The sequence below is a fragment of the Diabrotica virgifera genome, chromosome 10 (assembly GCF_917563875.1).
Source record: "Diabrotica virgifera virgifera chromosome 10, PGI_DIABVI_V3a".
NCBI classification, from domain to species: domain Eukaryota; kingdom Metazoa; phylum Arthropoda; class Insecta; order Coleoptera; family Chrysomelidae; genus Diabrotica; species Diabrotica virgifera.
Genome location: NC_065452.1, coordinates 59,399,563 through 59,426,868, shown reverse-complemented (window position 1 = coordinate 59,426,868; position 27,306 = coordinate 59,399,563). Strand labels below are relative to the sequence as shown.

The 27,306-nt window shown below is 33.8% G+C and overlaps 3 protein-coding genes and 1 long non-coding RNA gene across 5 annotated transcripts; 2 read left to right on the top strand and 2 right to left on the bottom strand.

The window, feature by feature from the left end:
• Positions 1–8,000: 8,000 nt before the first annotated feature.
• Positions 8,001–11,380, bottom strand: LOC126893409 (uncharacterized). 2 transcript variants are annotated; one of them, XR_007701172.1, is made up of 3 exons: positions 11,294–11,371; positions 11,033–11,235; positions 8,001–8,182 (listed from the first exon to the last, which is right to left on the bottom strand). It is a non-coding gene; the product is annotated as an uncharacterized LOC126893409 (long non-coding RNA). The 2 variants fall into 2 exon arrangements; XR_007701171.1 differs by having other exon boundaries at positions 11,033–11,380.
• A 10,678-nt stretch (positions 11,381–22,058) lies between these two features.
• On the bottom strand, positions 22,059–23,497 carry LOC126878561 (glyceraldehyde-3-phosphate dehydrogenase-like). Its single transcript, XM_050641348.1, has one exon. It carries the CDS (start codon positions 23,426–23,428, stop codon positions 23,024–23,026), a length of 405 nt encoding a protein of 134 aa, XP_050497305.1. The 5' UTR covers positions 23,429–23,497; the 3' UTR covers positions 22,059–23,023.
• Positions 23,498–23,682: 185 nt separating this feature from the next.
• Positions 23,683–23,998, top strand: LOC126878563 (uncharacterized). The gene has a single exon (XM_050641349.1). The coding sequence runs from the start codon at positions 23,683–23,685 to the stop codon at positions 23,884–23,886; it is 204 nt and encodes a 67-aa protein (XP_050497306.1). The 3' UTR covers positions 23,887–23,998.
• Positions 23,999–24,003: 5 nt separating this feature from the next.
• Positions 24,004–25,381, top strand: LOC114343771 (glyceraldehyde-3-phosphate dehydrogenase-like). Its single transcript, XM_050641347.1, has one exon. It carries the CDS (start codon positions 24,122–24,124, stop codon positions 24,617–24,619), a length of 498 nt encoding a protein of 165 aa, XP_050497304.1. The 5' UTR covers positions 24,004–24,121; the 3' UTR covers positions 24,620–25,381.
• Positions 25,382–27,306: the final 1,925 nt, after the last annotated feature.

The window sequence follows — 27,306 nt, the reverse complement described above, 5'->3', positions numbered from 1 at the left end:
CAGTGACAGGACAACTTCTTCTTCTTCCTTTTTTTTTTGGGTTTCGATTTTTTTTTTAATCATTTACCCAGTACATGTTATTGGTTATGCGCGTCTTGCTCAAGGCAATGCACAACCAGGTGTCCTGTCAACTTCAGATCTATTTTTTTTTTTTTTTTGGTCCTATGTGGTCCTTGTCCTTCTTCCTTCTTCTTGTTTTTCTGTAGATAGAGGGGGAAAGGTGTTACAACATTTAAGGTTAACTTAAGACTTTTCTCGTTTGGGGGTAGCTTCCAAACATTTTCACATAGGTTTAGGGCTGGCTACCTTCGGTTAGGATTAAGGATTTTAAGGATACAAATATAATTTTTGACATTTTAGGAGATTCCCTGTATTTTCTGAAGTATTTATTTATTGTTATTGTTATTATTATTATTTTTTGAAAATTCTATAGATCTACTTGAAAAAATTTGATAAATTTATTGATTATCTTAATAACTTTATTCGAGGGTTTATATAAAATGCTCTGTAAAGATATTGGACTGTCTATTCCAGCTTTTATTAGTTCTAGATACAAATCCATATCTCTATGTTTATTTATGGGGCACTCAAAGATGATGTGTACCAATGTTCCCATAGTACCGCATTCGCATATCGGTGTTTCCGTTTTGCCTATTTTGTGGAGATAACAAGGAGTTTTGCAATGTCCACTTCGTAAACGATTAAGGTTAGTAATATTGTTCCTACCCAAATATCCACATTTGTTATACCAAGGTTTTATAGGGAAACTACCCTGCAGTCCATAATAGTCCGGATATTTACCTTTAATTTGGGAATACCAGTTATTGTAAAATTGAGTCAAGATGTTCTTTTTTGTAACACAAAAGATATCTGCGCTGATGTTTTTTACATCATATGGTACTCTTAATTCTCTCCCAATATTGGCCAAGCTATCTGCCACCTCGTTGCCTTTAATCCCCTGATGTCCCGGTACCCATTCTAATCCTATTGAAAATCCCATATTATTTGCATCAACTAGTAGTTTTTTGGTCATTATAGTTACATAATCCATTTGGTCCCATTTGTGACTAGATATTTTGGATAAGGCACTTTTTGAATCTACAAAGATCACTGCTTTCATGATTTCCTTTTCAATACATACCGACATGGCTTTGTATACCGCTATTATTTCAGTTGTGCAGATTTGTGTATAGTTATGGAGTCGTGACGAATATTTATAATTGATGCTTGGGATGTAAATTCCAAATCCCGATTGATTTGTTTGTGGGTCTATTGATCCATCTGTATATACGTGGGTATGATTATTATATATTCCACCATATTTAGCTATGAACTTTTCGTTCGATTCAATTTCATATTTTTCAAATTCTAGACTTTTAATTGTAATGGGGTATAGAAGAGTTTTTCTTTCTACCTCATATATAGGATTGATTTTATATCTAATTATGTTTTTTGTTTTTTTGAGTATATTTGTATATGCTAGTGAGTAATCTGGTATGACCTTGTTCCTCCAGAATCTATTGTTTGCATTTATTGCTTCATTTAGCTTATTTAGACTCTTTACTATGATATTGTTTTTTTCCGGCATTTGTTTGAGTATATATTTATGTGCTAGTATCTCCCTTCTAACTTGTAACGTTGTTACTGAACACTCTGCTTGCAATATTAAGATGGGTGTAGAACGTAGACAACCCGTTACGATTCTCAAGGCAACATTCTGTACTTGTTCCAACCTCATCATCAAACTTTTACTGCAGGGGTTTAAAAGATTGGCTGCGTAATCTAAATGAGATCTAACTATTCCTTTGTATAAACTCAAAAGAATGTTCGGGTCAGCTCCCCATTTTGTACCACAAATTGCTCTCATGACATTTATTCCTTTGTTTGCTTTAGTTATCATGTCGTTAATTTGAATTGTCATATTCAAATTGCACTGTAAATGAAATCCCAGATACTTTGTTTCATTTTTCCATGGAATTTCCATATTTTGATATATCAAATGTGGGAAGTTATAAGCCTGACTTCTTTTTCTAAATATTATTGCTTTTGATTTGTGTGCTGAAATTTTAAAGTTGTGTTTCTCAAACCACTCCTGTAAATTTATTATATGGGTATTTAAGGAATTAATTAGCTTGTATATATCAGATCCTTGCACCAGAATTACAAAATCATCTGCATATTGAAAACACTTCATCTCATGGTTAATTAAATCATGTAGGGATCTAGTATAGAGATTGAATAATATTGGACTGAGTGGAGACCCTTGAGGCAATCCAGTGGATGCTTGCATTGGGCCTAATATATTATTTGATTTGTCTTTAACGTAGATATTTCTGTTGAGCAAAAATTGCAAGATCAAGTTTGCATAAGTTATTGGGATGTCATACTTTAATAAGTATTTATATAGCAAATATATATTGACTGTATCATATGCCCTACTGATATCCAAAAAAATTCCTATTGTATTTAAATTTTTACTAAATCCAGTTCTAATATAATTAATTGTTAAAGCTAAGTTATCGTTGCACCCTTTGTTTCTTCTGAAACCTAACTGCTTAGGGCTTAGTATCGATTTTTTTTCCGTTATTTGTTCTATTCTTAATTTAATTATATTTTGCAAAATTTTGCCTACACATGACTCTAGAGCTATGTTTCTATAATTATCCTCACATAAAGGGTCTCTATTAGGTTTTAAAAAGGGAATGACAAGGGTGTTTTTCCATTCTTGTGGAAAACCTGTGTTTCTTTTAACTATTTGATTAAATATTTTTGACAATGCATCTAGCGCCACCAGGGGAAGTCTGTTTATCATGCTATATGTTACAAGATCTAAGCCAGTAGCCTTATCCTTTTTATTTATGACACTTATTATTTCCTGCCTTGAAATGTCCTCCACATCCTCGTTAGTTAGGGTAACCGTGAACTCAGGATCTGTTATGTCAATTGCCAAATTATTTAATATGTTCTGAGCTATGTTTTTGTTGGGAAGTTTAGCAGGGATTACAGCATTTTGATATGTGGAGAATAGCTTAACTGTTCGCCATATTTCAGATAGAGGTGTGTCCCTTGTCAATCCATTGCAAAAGCTTTTGAAGCTATTTCTTTTTTTTGTTTTAAATATTTTTTTACTGTATGCAAATATTTTTTTGATTTCAATATAATTTTCATTGCTTGCTTCTTCCTTATATTTTTTAATTTTTTCTTTTCTTGTTTTTATTAAATTAGAGCATTCCTTATCCCACCAGGGAGGGCTTTTCTTTTTTCTTATAGATTTTTCTGTTTTCAAGAGAGGTATTTCCTCATCACTCACCATTTCCATAATTTGTGTAAATGAATTATAGTCTTCACACCCATTCTTCATCAAGTCTTCTATTTTTGAAGCATAATTCTCCCAATTGACATTCTTTGTATTTCTTTTATGACTTTTTTGTGTTACTATATTTTCATTTACAATTGCGATTTTGCAAGAAGTTGGAAAATGATCACTGCCTCCAGAATCCTCTAACACATCCCATTGGCATATATTTGCAATTTCCGAGGAAATTAGTGTTAGGTCTACCGCTGAGGCATTCTGTCCAGGTAGGGTAATCCGCGTGGGTCTCCCATCATTGCAGCAAACTAGATCCAAATCCTCTAAGGATTCAGCAATTATTCTTCCATTAACATTAACAGACACTTGACTTCCCCAAAGTGCATTATGTGCATTCATATCCCCCATTAAAATTTTATTTCCCCTGATTTTATTTATGCGTCCAACCCAACTATTTAAATTTATTTTTGCCCTAGGATGGATATAAATGTTAATAACTGTAATGTCCCAATCTATTATTTTTGTTGCTAAAATTTGAATTTTACTAACATTGTTATTATACCTATATACTATTTTGTGATCCAGACTATTATGAACCACAGTAGCTAGGCCACCATAACCATCCCCTCGATCCAACCTATGTATTTCATATCCTCTTAGATAGAAGTGATGATTATTTTTTAGCCAAGTTTCATTTAATAGAATTAATTTGGGTCTATGTTCGCTTATGAAATATTTCAGACTGTTATAGTTACTGCTTAAACTTTTTATGTTCCATTGGATAATAAGTGGATTCTTGATATCCATCTAAATCTAGCAACTTTTGGTTCGATGAGCTTTCATGTATAAATAGCTGGTTCAAGTAATTGATTATATGTTCCTTATGTTTCCAATCTAGTTTTTTTAATATCGCATTCAGTGTTTTTTCTGTGTCCCTCTCTAGTTGCTCTGTACGGGAACATCCAGGAGTCTCATTGTTTACTGCACGAGCTCTCTCTTCGCTTCTCCCATTTGGAGATAATAAATATTGATTGTGTACTTCTTTATTGTATGTCTTATTTGTTTCATTAGCCTTTCTTTTATTTTTGTTTGAGTTATTCTCAATTTTTCTACTAAACAGGTGTTCAGGGTTACTCTTTACATTTTCTATCCATCGCATATTGATGGGAATTGTCTCTAAATTATTTGTTTGAGTTTTATGTAATGTTGGGAATTCCTCCTGGCTCATTCTGAATATATTATTCTCTTGCGATTTTCTAGTAGAAACATAAGGAAATCTCTCGCATGCCTCGTAGTATGAAAGATTGTCCAGAGACATGACAGTCTTAATATTCCGCTGTCTCACATACTCTGGACACTCCTCATAGGTACTTATATGAAAGCTGCTATTACAATGTAAACATTTCATCGAACAATCCCCTTCATGTATTTTTTCCGCGCAGTTTTTACATTTTTCTCCCCCTCTACAAAGATTTTTTGTGTGTCCAAAAAGAAAACACCGATAACATTGAACCACTGGTATCATGTATGGTTTTACCCTAAAAGGGATCCCATATATATTCACTTCCTTCGGGATTACTTTTCCCGAAAAGGTAAATGCGACCGTTTCTGTATCAATATATTTCTCCTTGTCATATTTAGACCTTCGTTTAAATCGTCTTATTTCTAGTACTTTAATGTTGACCGAAGCCAATCCCGAAAATTTGATTAGATCTGCATCAGATATACTAGTATCTACATTATTAACGACTCCCCTACATGTTACGTTATTTGCCGGAATAAACAATTCATATCCATCATTTCTGACCACGTCATTTAAAACAAATTTATTAGCATCCTCCCATTTCTTGAAAGCAACGCTAATTCGATTTTTTCCTTTTTTGCTAAGTTTAAGTACATTCTCGATTTTTTTTGTCATTTATGTATTTTGCTAATTTCAAAAAACTATAATTACCGACGTTATCGCTTTTTGACTCCATAAATACCTCAAAGGGACCGGTATCAGTGTACTGATAATAGAAATGTTTTTTTTCCTTTTTTTATTTCATTGTTATTATTAGTGATTGAATTAGCATTGCTATCACGTAATGGTGTATTATTTAAACTACTATTATTTTCAGTGTTTTCTATATTATCTAACATCTCCTCATCACCGGGGGGGTTAGCCCCCCCCGTAGAGTCCCCCATAATTAACCCTGTAATGCAAAGCTGTCTCTTTTTTACCTAACTAGATAATGTATAATTTATTTTATTCAAAGAAAGTACAGGAAATTTAGGAATTCAACAGATAGGAAATTTGTTAGTTACCTCTATTATGTAGTTCCTATTTTGTTTTTGCCGCCTGCGTTTTTTTGAATTATCACTTCCACACTGAACTGTCACACAACCGAACGTTAGGAAAGCTCATACAGAAGTCCGTGACAGGACAACCAAAACTTAACGTTTCTGACGTTTCCTCTTGACCCACGGAACACGTATACAAATTCCGTATATCTTCTTTTTTGTTTTGGCCTCAATTTGTGCATACACATAGCCACCTTTACTTAACAAGCCATGAAGTTGAAACTTGGCAACATCTATTGGTAGACCGATTAATTCTGACAGTTCTCATTTGACAAGAATCTACAGGTCGAGCAAGTCTCGTAAATTTCACGATTGCGAGCCACGTTTCACGCAACCGTGTTTGCGTACTTGTGTTTCGAGTTGCGTGGTCGTGCGGAGTTATATTTACCAATTCGCGCAATCGTACTTGAGACGCTGTGTCAGGTGAGGTGTTTGAAAATTTGTGTAACTTGATTCTGCGGTGTGAAGGTGGTTAAACTTTTGGTTTATTTTTTTTCGCAGAAAATTTTTAGATGAAGTAATTGTATGATGAAGATAACACAGAAAATACAAGAGGGCAGCATACTTTGCAAAACAACTGTTACAATTTAAAATCAACAAGTTGTTGTCTTGCAGGTAAAAAATGTGACTTTTTAAAAAAATTATATCTTGGAAACTAAAAATTATTTTTATTTATAATTGAAACATGTAAAAGTATAGTACTCTCAAAAAAATTTCAGCCAAAAATATTCATTTTTGTAGAGTTGACTGCAATTTTTCGACAACAGCCCTTTTTTGCGGTGAGCAGCATAACAAGTCCAGTCTCATCTGAAATCAAAGTTTCTTGTAGTTTATACCTCTGGCTAGTGAATGAACAAAGGATTTTTTATTAGTTGAGGTCATTTTTGTTTTATAAAAAAAAAACTACTTTAAAAATGAGAAAAATTGGGGTCAAAAATGTGTTTAAACTTATGTAAAATCTTCAAATTTCATTTTTTTAATTCCTTCGTTCATATTCTAGCCAGAGGTATAAACTACAAGAAACTTTTTGATTTCAGATGAGACTGGACTTAGTTATGCTAACGCAAAAAAAAACTTAAACTCTACAAAAATGAATATTTTTGGCTGAAACTTTTTTTGATACTACCTTAAGTACTATACTTTTACATGTTCCAATTATAAATAAAAATAAATTTTAGTTTTCGAGATATCGTTTTTTAAAAAGTCACTTTTTTTACCCACAAGACCTATGTAACCCCTTAAAAAAATGTTTCGAAGAATATGTTTGATGGCCAAGATGCATACATATATTTAGAAGGAAAGTTCCTGATTTATGTAGTATAATACATAATACCAAAGAGGAAGTAGCCCTAAGCGCCGGACTCCACTTGCGATTTGTAGTTGTGAAGATTGAACACATTCTTTCAAATAGAAGTCAATCCATGATTATTTAGTCACAAATGGATTGACTTGTATTTGAAACAATGTGTTCAATCTTCCTGATTACAAATCGCAAGTGGAGTGCGGCGGTAATAACACCAAAATATTCCATATAGGTCCATAGAAGGTACACAGACATTGAAAAATTCCTGGAATATCCCCGAAAACATGTTCCCTGAACATCCCAGGAAAATCCTGTGTCAGCATTTTAAACATTACCTGAATGTCTTATTGGAACATTCCTTGAATGTCCACGAATGTTCTCTGGACATTCAAAATATATTTTGTAGACATTCCCTGGATATACCAGAAATACAGTGGTGAGCGCTCTAATAACCGGCAAAATAGCACAAAAGATGTATTAAGTAGTGAGATAAAAAGACATTGTATACATTTAGATTGTATTGATTGTGTACCACCTTCAGACGTATCAGACGAGTTTGGAAACTACCACTGTCACAGTGACAATTTTAGTTGACATACTCCTCCGATATGTGTAAAGGTGGGATCAATATAACGTAAATTTAAAGGTTAATTTCGCTAAATTTCCCAGCTCGACTAGTTTCATTTCTTTTTATCTCACAACTAAATATGTTGCCCATATTTTGCCGGTTATTAGGGCACTCATCACTGTACATCCTTGCTGATGTGACAATACCTCCTATCTGTTTTTTCATGAGTTTTGTATGAGAGATGGAAAAACATGTTTTAAGGTCACCTCCTGTGTTCATATGTAAGTTTTGACTTGTTTTGTAGTTCATAGATAGTTTAATTTACTACAAAACAAGTCAAAAAATATCATATGAAAACAGGAGGTGACCCTAAGACAAGTTTTTAGTTTCTCTTACAAAACTCATGAAAAAAAACAGATAGGATGTATTATTACATCACTGACGATATGTGGCCATACCAAATAATACATCCTTGATAAATATAAACATTTTTATTGAACAAAATCTTTTCATACATTTTTTTAATGCAATTTACTGATATTCCTAAATATTTCAAAAAAATGTGTCACATTTGCTTTGTAAACCTTTCTTTTGCCTTTCGTAGCCATATATTCCGTTTCCTTCCTGGTTTTTTGTAGACCACTTCTCTCAGCTGATTCTAAAAAAAAAATAAAATAAATGGTAATTTTTCTATCCTTTACAATTAACAATCAGAAGAAATATTATTTACAGATAATGATATGCATAATAATAGGTTTGTTCTAGCATCAGTTTCAAACAGTTTGAAACCATCAGCGAATAGTGGACCAGCGCGAGTAGAGGGGATCGCACTGGTGACTGTATTATGTTCTTTTACTGACCAACTGTTTGCTGACGGTTTTTGACTAGTTTGACTGTTTGCTAGAATAAACCTAATAATAATGAATATTTTGTATTTTGACAATGACATCTGATGTGGAAGTCAAAACATTAATAAAATTATTTTTTCAAGTTAACTTTCACATGCGCGTCTTAAAATTGTACTTTTAATACTTATATCATAAATAACTATTAAAACTATCTTAAGAGGAAACAGTATCGATCAACAGGTAGCGAAAATGTGTTCCAAGATTGCGGCTGTAATTTTGAATATTTTTTCGAGATATTTGGCACACATATTCTTAATATAATAAAGAATGGCGGTACAGAGCCCAATTTGAAAAATATATTAATATGTGGAAATTACTCTGTAATTAAATACAATATAAAAAAAACGAGCTTGTACCGCCATTAAGAAGAACAAAAAATACACTTTCTTCAAATACAACTTTTTTATCCGATTTTGTGTTATTTTGGAACTACAGTGGAACCCCGATAAGTCGGCCCCCGATAACCCGGAACTCCGGCTAACCCGGACCGATTTTTATCAGACAAACATTTCAACAATAAAAATGTATTGCTGTTACAAAATCTCGTAAACCTAATTCATTCATTTGGTGACGTCAATATACGAACGAAACGATTGATGAATCCGACATTACTGAAAATATCAGGGCAATCAGGGTGCAGATGGGACCCTGTCGCGCAATTCGCAGCAAATAAAATAGTCGTATGTTTTTGGCTTCATTTTATTTCGTTTATACATACGCATTTTCAAGGTTCACGAGGTTTTGTACCAACTCTATGTAATATAATATTTGAGAGATAATGGAACCGGATTGAACTACATATAACATAGTAAAAATGACTCATGGTACACCACATTCATTGTCGAAAACAACATGCACCTGTATTATCCTTTATTTTTTTGAAACTGTCTGTGTTAGCATTGTTTAGAAAAGACTATTAAAATTCTTTTTTTAACAATGGTCTTAGTCATCACTTTTATTAAATAACATAACATCAGAGACGGTATTATGTGTAGTAAAGTCGTATTATTGTTCGCTTCCGTTTTGTAATCGTTCGTAAATTTATTCAGATTTTGTGTTTGTGTGTCTTTTGTCTATAAGGGCAACAAAACGTAAAAATGTTGTAGTGACAATGGAAAAGAAACTAGAAGCATTAAGTAGAATTGATAAAGGTGAATCTTGCAGCATTATATTATGGTGTCGGTACATCTACAGTATCGGATTGGAAGAAAAATAGAACTAAAATCGAAGAATTTTTTTTTTTCAAAATAATAACAAAAGACAGTTTAATCGGTGCAAAGCTAATAAAGCTAAGAATGAGACTTTTGACGACGCTTTGTATGTGTGGTTTTGTGTGGAATGCGAACGTGGTTTACCAGTGTCTGTGTGACAATTATAACGAAGTTTATCTGTAAGCATACCATATTTTATTAATTTTTACCATTTTCTCCGGCTAACCCGGATTTTCGATAACCCGGATCGGCCGCGGTCCCAATTAATCCGAGTTAACGGGGTTCCACTGTACTAAAATTTTTTATTTCATTAGTAGTTCCAAAATTACACAAAATCTAGGCATCGGATAAAAAAGTTTATTTGAAGAAAGTGTATTTTTTTGTTCTTCTTAATGGCGGTACAGGCTCGTTTTTTAAATATTGTATAATTACAGAGTAATTTCCACATATTAATATATTTTTCAAATTGGGCTCTGTACCGCCATTCTTTATTATTTTACGAATACGTGTGCCAAATACTTCGAAAAAATATTCAAAATTACAGGAACACGTTTTGGCTACCTGTTGATCGCTACTGTATTAACTTAAAACATTGTAATTTGCTAAACCAGTATATTTTACTCTACTACTACTCTACTAGCTACCTCATTTTCCACTGTTTCTAAAGACTTGTTTACATGGGTAGAGTTTTGAGGAGAGTAGAGGTAGTACTCTACCAAAAATGGCTTGATACCATTCACATGAGGAGAGTACAAGTATAGGACTGATGCTAGTATAGTGAAACCGATTTTTGTATTTTTAAACACTCTTGATTATAAGTGCACCTTAAATTCTTAATTTTTTGCTTAAGCTCGTTTACTCCAAAGCCCCCTTTGCCATTCTTTCGACGATTTCATCCTGCGCAGCTTGCTGCAAACTTTTATTTCTGTAGTATACACTACCTAAATTCCATAAACACTGGTATTCGCCGTATTATAGCTCTACAAGTTTTAAAGTTTCATCTTCGGTGAACTTCATTTTCACTATTTACACAAAACACAATTCCAGCCAGAATGACAGCGTCCCCATGTACTCTCCTACCTACTCTATTCTGCCGTAATTGAGCGTGTTCCATGGGTAGAGTGTGCAGCTGAGTAGACATTTTGGCAGTAGTGGTGGTCATAGAGTAGTTACTTTGCCATAGGTTGCTAGTCACTCTACTTTAACTCCAACTATACACTCTACCAGCTATTCTACTGTGCTGAGCATTTTTACAGGTAGAGTTACTCTACTCTATCAAGTACTTGCATCATTACTCTACCCGTGTAAACAAGTCTTAAGTCTACTGAATGAAAATCTACTTAATCTTAATCTACTCTTAATGAAAAATGTCTAAAATCATTTACCCACCTAGTATTATTGTAGAATTTAAGACAGTCCAGTGCCTTATAAATAATTTCAATATGAATATTTTTTCCTTTAATTCTCCTTTGATACCACTCCATTTTAGATTTTGGGGAACTTATTTCATTGTGTTTATAGCCCATATTTATTGAAGGAACCCAATCTGGAGATTGTTATTATCGATTAAGTCGGCTGGTTTTCCTATTTTCCTATAAGATTAAAATGTTAACATCTTCAAAAATCGTTACTGTTGTAATTGTAACTTACCAGATATAAAATGATTACAGCAGACAGGACAGGAAAATTTTCATTTCGCTAGTAAAACCTGTACATTGTATTGCATTTAACCATTGTTGTCTCTCATTTAGTTCAGTTTAAAAGTGAACTTTATCTTGACTTTATCACAATTACTTTGCATTTCACACTTCAAAACACAACACCAAATGAAGCATATTATCTTTCTAAATTAATACTTCCAGAGAAAATGTTAAATTAATCTTTGTACAACACAAGATTACAAAGAAATACAACTAAAATTATCTAAAACTCATGAAGAACAGATAGAATAAGATTTATCTTTTACACCCAGTAACCATATTGAGAATAGTATACCTACATATTATTATTATGAATCAGTAGAAACGATTATATTTAAATTTGGCCCCACCCACTCTTCTATGAAATTTGGTAAATATAACTCCGCACGACCACGCAACTCGAAACACAAGTACGCAAACACGGTTGCGTGAAGCGTGGCTCGCAATCGTGAAATTTACGAGACTTGCTCGACCTGTAGATTCTTGTTCTCATTTGTTTTTAAATAATTTTCACTGTATTTACAGAGAAACTGAAATATTTTACAATATTTCGTGCTCCAAATTATAAAGAACATTAAAAGGTATGTTATTAAGATGATTTTAGTTCAATATAATATATTTTTATATAAACTTGCGTGCATATAGAAATCCGTCCACTTAAAAGTTTTGTCATTTTTAATGTCTTATATTTTCTAAACCTGTTGGCAGATTTAAGTGATTTTTTTAATATGTTATAGACTAATTCTTTAACAATACCGCTGTAATAATATTGTTGCTAACCAGTCAAAATTTTATGGTGTACAGGGCATTTATAAAATACTGAAATTAAAACCCAACTATAGACTCCGGTTTTCTTAACATTCTGTTTTTTTGATTAATTCGCTTATGTTTAACAACTAGATTTATTCGTTATCAATTCAGGATGTTTCGAAATAAGTGCGACAAACTTTAAGGGTAAAGGAACAAAATGAAAAATTTTGACGCCTCTATTTTAAATGTAATCATTTTTTTCGAATTCTGAGAAAACTAATAAGTATTTTTGAAAAATTTAAACGCAGAATAAAAGATTACTTTATTACCGAGGGCCGAAAGTCCCTTAGAATGAATAAAAGTTTTTTTTAATGACATATTTGAAACTAAAAATCACACTAAATTTTCTTAGTTTTTCACCCCTGTAACTTATTAAAATAAACATAGAAGTTTTCAGGGACTTTGGACCCTCGCTCCTAACGTAATCTTTCACTCTGCGTTTATATTTTTGAAAAATACTAATTAGTTTTCTTAGGATTCGAAAAAAATAAATCCCGTTTATATTCTTGTTATTGGTTTTTTTTTATAATAAACGTTACTTACAAGGAATTACTTTTAATATTATTTTGTACAAACTTCTAATTAACAATATTTTCTTGTTCGACTCAAAAAATACTATAAATTTTACCAGAATTTGTACTTTAAAATCGTAGTTTCGAAAGCATTAGTCCGAAAGTCAGACTACCAACGTCATCAATTGCGACGTTGCCTTTTTCTCTTCATGGCTTGTAAAGTAAAGGTGGCTATGGCATACATGACCGATGACCGTCTCTATTTGAACAGTCCGTGTCGTACCAGGTATGGCAACACTGTCAAGCAATTTTAAACAGTTTTATTTGATTAAATTAACACTGAATATTATTTATTTTACTTACATAATAGGCACGGTAAATAAAATACACTTATTATGAAGGTGATATATAAAAACATTCTTATTAGATATGGCAACACTGTCGAGCATTCAAATAGAGGGCCTAATTACAAATATAATAGTAGTCCTATAGCGGGAAGAATACAAGAGTTTTATTTGATCATAGACACAGTCATTAGTAAACAAAATACACCTATAAAGATGATAATATCATAATAAACCATTATTATACATAAGTATATTACAACGCAGCACAATAATTATATTAAAATAAAACATTTTAGAAGAAAGGGTGGGTGATTAAAATTAAACTCAATATTAAAGAAATGTTTTTGGCACTTTGAAGTTTAGATATTTTTTTGCAATTTTCTTTTTATCACTAGGTGCTATCTTCTTGTCATGCTTTCTCCTTTAGTGGAGGTTAGCGACTACACTGGCAAATCTGTGTCTCTGTCCAATTCGGCTCTAAACAAAGATGTTGAATCAAGGCCGGTCCAGTCTCTGATATTTCTAAGCCATGAAATCTGGCGCCTACCGGGACCCCGTTTTCCTTCAATCTTACCCTGGATGATCAGTTGCGCGAGGCGGTACTTTTCGTTTCTCATTATGTGTCCGAGGTAGCTAATTTTTCTGACTTTGATGATTTTTAGCAGCTCCCTATCTGTACCTATTCTCCTCAGAACATTTTTGTTGATGGTGTGAGTTTTCCAAAGTATTTTCAAGATTCTTCTATAAAGCCAGAGTTCAAAAGCTTCTAACTTGTTCACAGTGGCGGCTTGTCCTATGAGTCAGGTGAGGCAGAGTGCCTCACCGGTATATCAATCGACTATTTACGTTATTTCGTTGTACTATAATCAGTTATTTAAATATAATTTAGCTTTTTGAAATTTCCTAAATACCTTTATTTTTATGAAAAAAATTAAAATCGTACGGCCCTGACTCTTTATCTTCTTATATACCCGTCTTCCACATGCCATTCCAACTTTCTCAAATCATTACCGTTAAAGCATGCCTCATACCATCTGCAACAGTATGGGACAACGCCAACAGTAAAACCGGCAAAATTTGAAAAATGTGCCACCGATTCTAGGAACAAAATTCATCCTACCTTGAGGCTTGCCTCGAGCTCCGCGCAACGGAATAGGAATAGCCGAACGGCCTCAGGCTCCGCGGAACGGAATGGGAATAGCCGAACTGAAATGACTAAATAGTTCAAGCACAAGTCTATTGCAGATCATAGCTTTCTATGTACACGCGGTATATACGAATGGATTATTATATTTTATGGATAGATAAATAGCAGTCTGATTTTTGCATGAGAGTTTAATCTCTGTTCGGAGAGTTTAAGTCTGTTCTGTCGGACAAAATAAATGTGCCGTTTTCGTGGTCTGACCGTTCCAAATTTTTAACCTGTTCCACAATTAAAACTACCCCTGTTACAGTGTTCCCATATATCAAAGTTTATCCGACTAGACACCCTTAAGCTATTAACAAATTTTCAGCTTGCTATTAATCAACTTTTTTTATACGCAGGATCCAGACCTATATACAATGTGCAACTTCTCTCACTACTTACATACATTCAAAACGAACAATTTCTCAGGCTGTGAGATAAGTCGGCCATTGCAGTGAGGAATATTTTTCCTCACGGGTTTCATACGTAGAATCGCGGTTTCCATGGTAACATGCACAATATAAACACAAATATGTTTGTCAAATAAAATGTGTCAAATCAAAACTTACCAGGAATTACCTTTCAAAATTGTTCAAATATAACTGGTAACTATAATTTTAAATAAATACAAGTATATAAATATTAAGAATATTAAATACTTACATATGTGTAGAATATGTATTTTATTTCAATTTTGGCATATAATCTACATGAAAGCACCTAAATTATTTAATTTTGAAGTTTGAACTCAAAAAGTTTGACAAAAACGCATCCATAGAAAAAATCCAGTGTACAACACGTGAGAAAACGACATATTTCTCCCTCGCTTGATTTGCGGCACTTGCCTCGTACCTCGGCTCGTGCCAACAACTTCTGCGCTCGTGAGAAATATGTCTTTTTTCTCTCTTGTTGTACAATATACTATTTTAAGTGTTTCAAAAATGTTGTATTTTGTGTTTGTGTTTTTTGTAAAATATATAACTACATAATAAATTATTTTTCTTTATTTATTTGTTACATTTACATAAAAAAAACTGGTTTTTAAGTGTTTCAAAATTGTTGTATGATGTGGTTGTGTTTTTTTTTGTAAAATTTTTTTGAACATATTTATTCAAATCAGAGTGAGCAAAAGATTTAAGCGAATAATATTGCAACATGATACTCACCAGCCTTAGCTCATTCCCCATATCTTCCACGAGTTTTGAAAAAACGCACACTCTTTTGTTATGTAAAATTTGAAGTTTTCAATATGGAATTGGAATTCAAAATAACTCTCTGCACTGAGGCTGAAAGCATTTGAGTCGATCGCATTCACTGGAAAAGTTTTAGAGAACTAATCGACAGCAAATATTTCTTGAGGATTTTTTGTCCGGAATTCTTTGTGGGGATATTTTGAATAAACAATTTTTGTAGATTATAATCTACAAAAATTTTTTATTCAAAATATTTGTCCGGGATTTTTTTGTGGGGATTTTTTGTCCGGGGATTATTTGTCCGGGGATTTTTTGTCCGGGGATTATTTGTCTGGGTATTTCTTGTCCAGGGATAATTTGTGAGGATTTTTTGTCCGGGATTATTGGTCCTAGATTAGTCCTAGCGTTATGACGTCACAAAATCTACCTTCTGGCCATTAAAGAGAAGCCTCACCACCTTATACTATCACGAGCCGCCCCTGCTTGTTCAGCAGTGTTATGTTGAGTGTCCAGGCCTCCATTTGTGCCATATCCTCCCCTGAAGCTTGCCTGTTCTCTGGGCTGATAGAAATCAAGTTTAGGTGTTAGTCTCTTCATTAAGATTTTCATAAAGAGTTTGTACATATGTGTCAAGAGCCTGATGGGTCTATAATTTTCTAATCTAGTATATCATCTTTTTTGTGAAACAATACTATCACTGCATTGTTCCGGTCTTTTGGAATCGTACCCACATATAAGCATTTATTAAACAGTTCGCTTACTGATTTTAATAGAATTTCGCCTCTTGCTTTTATCCCCTCAATAACAAGTCCATCATCACCAGGCGATCGATGGTTCTTCATTTCCTTTAAAGCTGCTCTTACTTCTGACACTGTAATGGGTAAGAGTACTTCAGATCCCTGATTTATGAGAGTCCTTACTCGTGTCGGGAAATTGTCTTGTGGTCTTTGGCTGGTATATAGGTCTTTATAAAAGACCTATAATAGAGTAGTTATGTTCAGAATGTTTTGTTTATCTGTTGTTGCCTTTCCATCTTTATCTTTCAGCTTGTATACAGGCAGGGCCCCCGTAAGAACTACTGGCGCCTGTGTGCAAAAAAGGATTTTGGCGCCCCTTGTCATTTTATGGGCATATGTATTTTGATAATGTTTTATTATTTATTTTTTTGAAAATCCCCACAAATTATCCCTGGACAAAAAATCCCCGGACGAAAGATCCCCGGACAAATAATCCCCGTACAAAAAATTCTCACAAAAAATCCCGGACAAATATTCCCCACAATTTCTTTTTTGGACAAAATATCACCACAAAAAATCCCGGACAAAAAATCCCCACGAATTATTTGTTGCCGGATAATTCTCTAAATGTTTTTCCGAAATTTTACTAAATTTCGAATTCCAATTCCATGCCGAAATCTTCAAATTTTACATTAATCGTCCAACACTACATGGAATACAATTTTTACGTACACCCAGCTCGACCAAAATGGCCGAGTTGGGCGTACAGAAGAAATGCAAATGCATCTAAGTAACTGCTTTGTACAAGTTAGAATAGGGGGAAAATATCAAACGGTTTCTGCGTAAATTCTGGACTGAGAGAGGGAGATCCGTTGTCAGCATTGTTGTTTAATCTGGCCTTAGAATATGTCATGCCAAAAATTTATCCAAAAATCAAACCAGACATAGCTACTCGGGGAGAGGCCAGATGGGAGAAGGTCTGTAGGACGGCCTAGAAAAAGGTGGAAAGATGCAGTCAGAGGAGATTTGGAGAGAATGGGAGTGAGACAATGGGAAAGAGTGGCACAGGACCGACAAACATGGAAGGCAATAATAAACGCGGCAAAGACTCTCTAAGAGTTATAACGACATTGATGATGATGATGACTAAATATTTTTGACGCTAAATGTACAAAAAGGAACAGGTTTTTTGGATTACAATAAATATTATCGTTGTCAAGACCAGCAGTTATCATCACGAATAAGCAATGTACTGAACATACTTATTCAAAACAGAGTGAGCAAAATATTTAAGCCAATAATTACAACATGATTCCCACAGCCTTAGCCCATTCCCCATATCATTCTCTCCCACGATTTTTTAAAAAACTCACACTTTTTTGTCACGTAAAATTTGTTTGTCCGGGATTTTTTGTGGGGATATTTTATCCAACAATATTTGTAGGGATTATATGTATATTTGTCCGGGGATTTTTTTGTCTGGAGATTTTTTGTCCAGGGATAATTTGTGTGGATTTTTTTCCGGGATTATTTGTCCTAGCTTCAATCCACAGGGTGCCAGGCGGTGTCGTGGTTGAAAAATTATTTAAACATTTTTTTAAACAAATTCACAAAAAAAAAATTATTTCGAACAATTTTTTTTTAGATAACTTGGGTCATTCTGAGTAAAAAAGGTCCCTTGTCATTTTTCTCTAAAAGGGATTGTTGTCGAGTTATACGCGATTTAAGATTTGAAAAATGCGAAAATGGCTATATAACTCGACAACAATCAATTCTAGAGAAAATCACAAGATACTTTTTTGCTCAAAATGACCCAAATTATCTAAAAAAAAATTGTTCGATGTAAAAAAATTATTTTTGTGAATTTGTTTAAAAAAAATTGTTTAAACAATTTTTCGACCAAGGTACCGCCTGGAACCCTGTGGATTTGTTATAGGACCTTTTTTGAGTAAGTTTTTGCAAAGAAATCTTATCGAAATAATTTTGCTAACGTGGGCAACGATACAGCCTGGACTATAGCGCTAATTGTGAATAATTAAAAACAACAGCTTTGTAATAAAATACTGACAAAAATTTCTTCAGAATGTTGAAGGAGGGGTTTTAAACTTTGATTTGGTCGCTTTTTGACTTTCATAATAATAATTTTTAATCGAGTTATTAAGCCTTGAAAATGGTCATTTTCGCATTTTTTAAATTGTAAATTGCATATATCTCGACAAAAATCAATTTGAGTGAAAAATGACAACAGACCTTTTTTACTCAGAAGGACCCAACTAAAAAAATTTGTTCGAAATAAAAAATTATTTTGTGAATTTGTTTTAAAAAAAATGTTTTACCAATTTTTCGTCCACGGCACCGCTTGGCACCCTGTGAATTTGTTATAAGGACCTCTTTTGAGTTAGTTTGTGCAAAAAAATTGAATCGGAATAATTTCGCAAAGGGGGCGACGATACAGTCCGGTCTAATTAGTTATTTGATAGGTATGCGATTTTCAAATATTGTCGATTTATCATTTGAGCGCCGCAGAATCGTTCGCTTATCGATGAGATAGAATTACCGCCCACACACTATTGCTCAACCAATGTGTTTGTAATTTTTCCACGAAATCAGCGCATAGTTAGGTATTTCTTAATCTACAGTTGGGTGTTTGTTATTTTTATAGCGGGATTTTTTATTTTATGTTTATAGAAAGACTAAAAATGTCATCCAAGATCCAAACAAAATAAAACTGAACTATTTAATTTCTTAACTTTTATTTTAAAATTAATTTTTGCTTTTTTATTTTTTTTTTCTAAATATTTTTGCACTTTTTGACCCTCGGTTTTGGCGCCCCTAACGGACGGCGCCCGTGTGCATTGCACACTTTGCACATATGGTAGCGGGGACCCTGTATACAGGGTGTTTGGTAAAGAATGGGCCATAGCTTAACCTTAGATTCCTGAGGTTAAAATAGGTCGATTTAAGCTAACTTACCTTAGTACAAAATTTGATAATAACCGAAATACAGGGTGTCAAAGTTAAACTTTTATTTTATTTATTTTTGCATATTTCCTGACAGGCATGGGACAACAACACGAAATTTGGTAAGAGGTGCTGGTACTGTACACGCTACTAAATTATGTTAAACAATCGTTTCTGGCTACTACCAGAGGCGTACGACGGGGGAACGTGAATGGTTGATCCTTCCCAAATTCTACGCCACTGGCGGTATTTCTATTTTAGTGCAATTTTTTGATTCTCCAATACTTTCTATGTAAATAACATAGTCTTCATTCGTAACGATAAAGCCATTAGTCTTAGAGATATTTGAAGCTAAAAACGAAGGAGCATAATACATTGATCAAAGTAAGTGTGTCTTTTCATTTTTAACTTCAAATGTCTCGAAACCTAATGACTTTATCGTTACGAATGAAGAGTATATTATTTGCATGGAAAGTATTGGGGAATCTAAAAATTATGCTAAAATAGCAGTTTCCTCAATGGCGTAGAATTTGGGAAGAGTCAACCATTCACTTTCCCCTGTCGTACGCCTCTGGTATTAACCAGAAACGATTATTTAACATAATTTAGTAGGGTGTACAGTACCTACACTTTCTGCCAAGTATCATAAGGATTTGTCAAATAGTTTTATAGTACCGGGCACACATAGTTCTTGAAGTTTTAAATAAAGAATAAATTATTTAAAAAAAAGAATACTTTAAAATAATTTGACATATCCGTATCATACTTGGCAGAAAGTGTAGGCACTGTACACCCTACTAAATTATGTTAATCGTTTCTGGCTACGACCAGAGGCGTACGACAGAGGAAAGTGAATGGTTGACCCTTCCCAAATTCTACGTCACTGATGAAACTGCTATTTTAGCATAATTTTTAGGTTCTCCAATACTTTCTATGCAAATAATATACTTCTCATTTGTAAAGATAAAGTCATTAGTTTTCGAGATATTTGAAGTTAAAAATGAAAAGGCACACTTATTTTGATTAATGTATTATATGCTCCTTCGTGTTTAGCTTCACATTTCTCGAAAACTAATGGCTTTATCGTTACGAATGAAGAGTATGTTATTTACATAGAAAGTATTGGAGAATCAAAAAATTGCCCTAAAATAGCAATTCCGTCAGTGGCGTAGAATTTGAGAACGGTCAACAATTCACTTTCCCCCGTCGTACGCCTCTGGTAGTAGCCAGAAATGTTTAACATAATTTAGTAGGGTGTATAGTACCAGCACCACTTACCAAATTTCGTGTTCTTGTCCTATGCCTGTCAGGAAATATTCAAAAATAAATAAAATAAAACTTTAACTTTGACACCCTGTATTTCGGTTATTATCAACTTTTGTACTAAGGTAAGTTAGCTTAAATCGACCTATCAGGAATCTAAGGTTAAGCTATGGCCCATTCTTTACCAAACACCCTGTATATCTTTTTTACTTTGTGCGAGTTCTCTTTTCATTATCTTTAAACCTTTGTTCTCTTCTACTGTTTGAGTAATTACATTGCGACCCTTCTCTTTTTGGCATAATTTTTGTTATGGTAGTAGTTCTATTTTCAGCATTCTGGATTACATTTATCAGGTGTTTCAGTTATCTCAAACCTGAATCAAGGTGTATGCCCAAATATTTTAACACAGTTACTGGTCTCTATAATTCATCATCATCATCAATGGCGTGACAACTCTTCGCGAGTCTGCCGCGTTTACTATTGCCTTCCATGTTTGGCTATATAATTCTACCATTTAAATCAAAATTTGGTCTGTTTTGCTACTTGCCAACTCTACGTTATTCATTATTATCCACCTGTTGACTTTTCTGTAACAACTTGTCACCTTATCTTCAATATCACCATTCATATTAATCTCTATTAGGATTGAAATCATCTGCATATATGCTATGACGTAAGTGTCTTGGTGATCATATTTTATTTCTAATACCCCCTTATACAGTACATTTAATAGAGTAGGTTCCAAAACGGACCCTTGTGATACTCCTGTTGATTTTTCATGTCTTCATTATACGCCACATTTAGATACATACCTGTTTTTCAGGCATTTCCCTTATGATATTTGATATGGTGTGACACTCCCACTACTTCGAGCTTCTTTAGTATGTCATGTCAATTTACAGATAATTAAAGCTACCTTTTTCAGCCTCAAACTAATAAATCTTTGAAGAGTCATCATCACCATTAGCTCATAATCGTCCACTGCTGAACATAAGCCTCCTCGAAAAACTTCTTTATGTTGTCAGTCCATCTTGTGGGTGGTCCCTTTCCGCTCTCGGTCTCCACTCGCAAGATTTTTTTGGTCCACCTATCATCTTTCATTCTAGCGACGTGTCTTGCCCACTTCCATTGAATTTTGGCCGTGTTTTATAATGTCTTCTACATCACTTCTACGAATTTCTTCGTTTTTTACCCTATCTCTTACTGTTATGCCCCAACAATGATATTTCCATTCTACGTTGCGTCACTTGTACTTTTCGTGCAGATGTCCTTGTTAGAGTAAGTGTCTCTGCGCCATATGTAAGAACAGGCAGGACACATTGATTAAAGGCTCTTCTTTTTAAGCTGATAGGTATATCACCTTTAAAAATATCACGTAGTCTTCTATATGCTGCCCACCCCAGTTATTCTTCTTAGCAGCTCAGCAGTTTGATTGTTTTTGCTAATTTTTACCATATGTCCAAGGTATATGTAGCTGTCAACAACTTAAATTTCGACGTCTTCTACCTTTAAAAGATGGCTCGGAACTAAACTCGTCATAATTTTTTTTTGGTAATTAATATTTAGACCTACTTTACATGCTGCATCACTGAGTTCAGTCATATTCATGGCAGTTTTTAGGTCATCTGAAAGCATACCTTTGAAGAGTAGTTGTTGTTAAATCCTTTTATTTTGTAGTAGTGTCTGAGGTAAAACAAAAACAAAGATGCTATAGAATAATTTATTAAGATGACATATAGTCTACACTGTTTGGCAACAGATTAAATGGTACTGAATTGATTTATATATTATGTACAAATCAAAGTTACTAAACTATGAACAATATTAATTAAGCCCTTCACCTTTGGATGTGACAATTGGATGAAAATAATACGAAATTACATGAAATAATGTAGAACTAAGGCCACTTTTAACATATTTACTATACAATAACAGGGGTATATGTGATTTTATTTACAAAATAATTAACAAACAAGATACATTCCTACAAAATTAGTGTATTTTTCAATAGTGAAGACCTAACACACAAAATAGGCCAGAAGCTTTTTCGAGTACCCTAATTTCTTGTAACAAGGCTACATTTTCTTTAACAATTATTGTACTACTACTTGAACAACAAGTCACTAGGTTTATATAAATCCAAAAAGATAATAAAAATACTATTGTCATATATAATGTAAATGGTGTATATAGGAAGGATGACTTTCTAAATCTCATGGACAAAATTCGATTCAATTCAGTGTTTTCATGTTGCTCTTACAGTACTCAACAATAAGAAAATACATTTAACACTTATTAATTTTATTGTAGACATGAATATTACATTTATAACTCACATTAAAAGTTTATAGTAATCATAAGGACCAAAAGCTAGCAATGTCGGAAAAACAAGAATTTTAAGAAAGCTGGTTCTTTAATATATTTATCACAGATAAGATGGGTGTTGGTACTCTAAATTCCAGTTCACTATTTTTCAAGAATGCCATTCAAGTCAGGTATAATTTTCCCAATAGCTTTGGGAGGTATTTCGGAAAGAAACATCTAATAGTTAATAGAATGAATATCATCATCATTGGCTCTACAACTCATGGTGAGTCTTGGCCTGTTCCAGAATCAGCTTCCATTCCTTCCTATCCTTCGTCTTGGTTTTCCAATTTCGCACTCCTAACACTCACAAGTCGTCTTCCACATGGTCCTGGTCCAATAGAATGAAGATAGGTTTCTTTAATACATTTATCACAGATACTATGGGTGTTGGTACTCTGAATGCCAGTCCAGTTATTTTTCCGTTCAAGTCAGGTATAATTTTTCCAATAGCTTTTGCTGCGCCTGTAGTAGCCGGTATGATGTTCTGGATGCCACCTCTGCCAAATCTCCATTTGTGTGGTCTAGCTCCGTCGATAAGAACTTGGCTGTTCGTCACAGAATGGATGGTTGTCATTAGAGCTTCTTCGATGGCAAATCTTTCGTGGAGAACTTTTATTATCGGTGCCAAACAGTTAGTTGTACAGGAAGCCATCGATACAATCTTATCTTCATGATTGAACTTATCTAAATTCACGCCAACAATGTACATGGGAGCATCCTCGAAGGGCGCGCTAATAATAACTTTTGTAGCTCCAGCTTCTATGAACTGTTGTGCTCTATCACAGTTTCTAAATTTACTTGAAGCATCAATCACCCAATCTCCAAAACAGTCTTTCCACTGTACCTTGAAGGGAATCTTGAAGTGACAGCTATAACTTTTTGTTTTAATAATTAAAAGTGTCAGTTTTGAAACAAATTTTTTATATTTCCTCAAAATTATTAAGTGAATTATTATAATTAACCATGAATATCGCAATAAATGGATTCGGCAGAATAGGGCGTATGATCCTGCGAGCAGCTATCGAAAACGATGCTGAAATTAATATTATCAATATTATCAAGGATCCCTCCCAGATATGTTCGGCATACGCGGCATCTCTCTTCAAGCACGATTCGTCACAAAGGAGGTATTTCAGAAAAGTTTGTTACGATGAGAAACATCTCTAATAGTTAATAGAATGAAGTATGAAGATAGGCATGAAAGACAGCCAAATGAAAGCCAGATGAAAGATAGGCAGATGATAGCCATGAAAAAAATCCAAAAAAGTTACCGTGGAAAGACTGTGGTGGAGATTGGGTGATTGACGCTTCAGGTAAATTTAGAAACTGTGATAGAGCACAACAATTCATAGAAGCTGGAGCTACAAAAGTTATTATTAGCGCGCCTTTCGAAGATGCTCCCATGTACATTGTTGGCATGAATTTAGATAAGTTCAATCATGAAGATAAGATTGTATCGATGGCTTCCTGTACAACTAACTGCTTGGCACCGATAATAAAAGTTCTCCACAAAAGATTTGCCATAGAAGAAGCTCTAATGACAACCATCCATTCTGTGACGAACAGCCAAGTCCTTATCGACGGAGCTAGACCACACAAATGGAGATTTGGCAGAGGTGGCATCCAGAACATCATACCGGCTATTACAGGTGCAGCAAAAGCTATTGGAAAAATTATACCTGACTTGAACGGAAAAATAACTGGACTGGCATTCAGAGTACCAACACCCATAGTATCTGTGATAAATGTATTAAAGAAGCCTATCTTCATTCTATTGGACCAGGACCAGGTGGAAGACGAGTTGCGAGTGTTGGGAGTGCGAAATTGGAAAACCAAGGCGAAGGATAGGAAGGAATGGAAGTTGATTCTCGAACAGGCCAAGACCCACCATGAGTTGTAGAGCCAATGATGATGGTCTTCATTCTATTAACTATTAGATGTTTCTCATCATAACAAACTTTTCCGAAATACTTCCCTTGTAACGAATTGTGCTTGAAGAGAGATGCCGCGTATGCCGAACATATCTGGGAGGGATCCTTGATAATATTAATTTCAGCGTCGTTTTCGATAGCTGCTCGCAGGATCATACGCCCTATTCTGCCGAATCCATTTATCGCGATATTCATAGTTAATTACATTAACGATAGCAAAACTATCAAAAACGATGCTGAAATTAATATAATCAACGATACCTCCCTGATCTGTAATAATTCACTCAATAATTTTGAGGAAATATAAAAAATTTGTTTCAAAACTGACACTTTTTGTTAAAACAAAAAATTTATACATATATTAAAGAACCAGCTTTCTTAAAATTCTTTCTAGAAAACATTGCTAGCTCTTAGACTAATACTACAAATTAAAATTTACCTATCCTTAACATTTCGTTGAAGGTGTTGGTAAATATGATTTCTGGCAACACTAAGTTATTGGATGGTAGGTATGTAACTACTGAGTTTAGTACTTTGTACATATTTATTACCAGTTGTGAAATGTTCTAAGAATCTCTAAACCTAAAATTTTGTATTTTGTGTTGGTCAATTTTACTATTTTACTGCGCAAGTTAGGATTTCATAACTGGTAAACATTTGAGTACTGCAGTTTTAGGGCAGAGTTAATACATTAAAATCGACTTAATTTCTTCCCACGAAATAATTAATTACTGCCAAAAAACGTCATTAAAAACAATGACAATAAGAAACAAATTTCAGTCTCTGTTATTTCGGGCGTGGGGCGTAAAATAGACCAAAGGTTTATATTATCGTCTTCAATTTTTTTGAGCTCATGTTTAAACCTTCAATATAAGTGCTATATTGAAGTGTTATACTTAGAAGAAATAAATATGATAACTACGGAGATTAGAAAACATTTTTAATTAATACAAAAATTTGTACGAGAGAAAATACACTTAACGATTGAAAAACACTTGAGATCTTGAAATAGAACAAAAGGAATTTGAACCAATGGTGATATTCAACTATTGGGGTGGACGAAAATATAATTGAGGCGATCAGAGCAACAGTGGCCTAACCCACAATCCACAATTTTACCAAAGGCTTTTATTAAATTAAAGTTATCGTTTATTTTCAGATTAAGATGGGCTTAAGCATTGGTTGCTTGAGCCACTCTTCTTCTGAAAATACTTAAGTGATAGCTTTAAAATAATAAAAGCGTTTTAGTAAAATTGTGGATTGTGGGTTAGGCCACTGTTGCTCTGAGCGCCTCAATTATGAAAGCAATATTAGATAATATTAGACAGATATTTTAAAGAAAAATTTCAAATAGGAAATATGGAGCCATTCTGTACTACAAGCTGAAATAATTTTGACTCTGAAAGTTGAACACCTAAAGAAGTTAATTATTTGGAAACCACAAGATAGAATAAAGAGCAGAATATTTAGAAGAAGAAAGTGAAGATAGAACAATCGGAAAAAGAGGTCCGAGTGATAATTTCAGCAGAAAGGTCAAAATAGGCAGATGACAAATTGAAATCTGAAAATGTGAAAAGTTCTAACCCAATGTAGTCAATGGCATTTACTTTTAGGAGAAATATGATAATATACTGGATGTAATGGCAATTACTTATTAGAACTTTTCAAATTATACCAGCAGATATAAACGACATGTATATGCTGCAAAAATTGAGGACACTACTTAAACCTGGTTAAAAAATACGATTTTAATGAATTAGTGAAGAGGCAAATATTCTTAGGTCCAAGGGAAATAGAAGAAGAATAGGCAGTTAGATCTACAGCACAAAACCCAAAGAGACCCATATATAAGATAAGATGACATACATAAAAGCCGAATTATCACAATAGCTTATCATCCTCCAATATAGATCTTATCAGGTGAAATACCGAGCTAAATTTGGGGAAGGCTAAGAGATAAGTCATCGCTTACAGCTTATATTGCTAAGCAAGAAAGGTGTTAATATAAAATACACTACACTTCAGCGGTTACTTGTTCAGAATACTGTTTTCATTTAATAAAGCTTGTATGTTGTTCCAATAAGTGTGCAGGTCTTCTAACTATGTATAGAATACTTAAATCTTTCAGTCTGTAATATTTTTCTTCATTGTTTTATTTCTGGCGATTTCATGATTACTACAGATATGTTATACATATATCTAAAGGTATGTATCCATTACGTTGGTGCTCCGTGTGGATACACGCGCTCCTCTACATATAAACCGCCACCGATTCAACCAGGCGATCTCAACCTCAAGCGATTGTTTATATGTAGAGGAGCGCATGCCGTATCCACACAGAGCACCAACGTAATGGACATGTACCTTAATACTGAGGCTTTGGAGCTATTGAGGATATGTGAGAATTTCATATAATTTCATATTTTTCATGTATGAACACCCATATATGTTCTGTGCTGCTCTTACAAAGTGCAGGCACAAACATCCCATAATGGACGGATACTCAAAGAAAATGAAGTACTCAATGAATACTCTGCCAGGCCAGACCTGAATAAACACTAATTTAAATAATTATTGAAGTAAAAACTAGCTAACTTTGTCATACCTATTTTCCACGTCAATATGACACCCTGCACAGCTTATTGGAATAAAATAG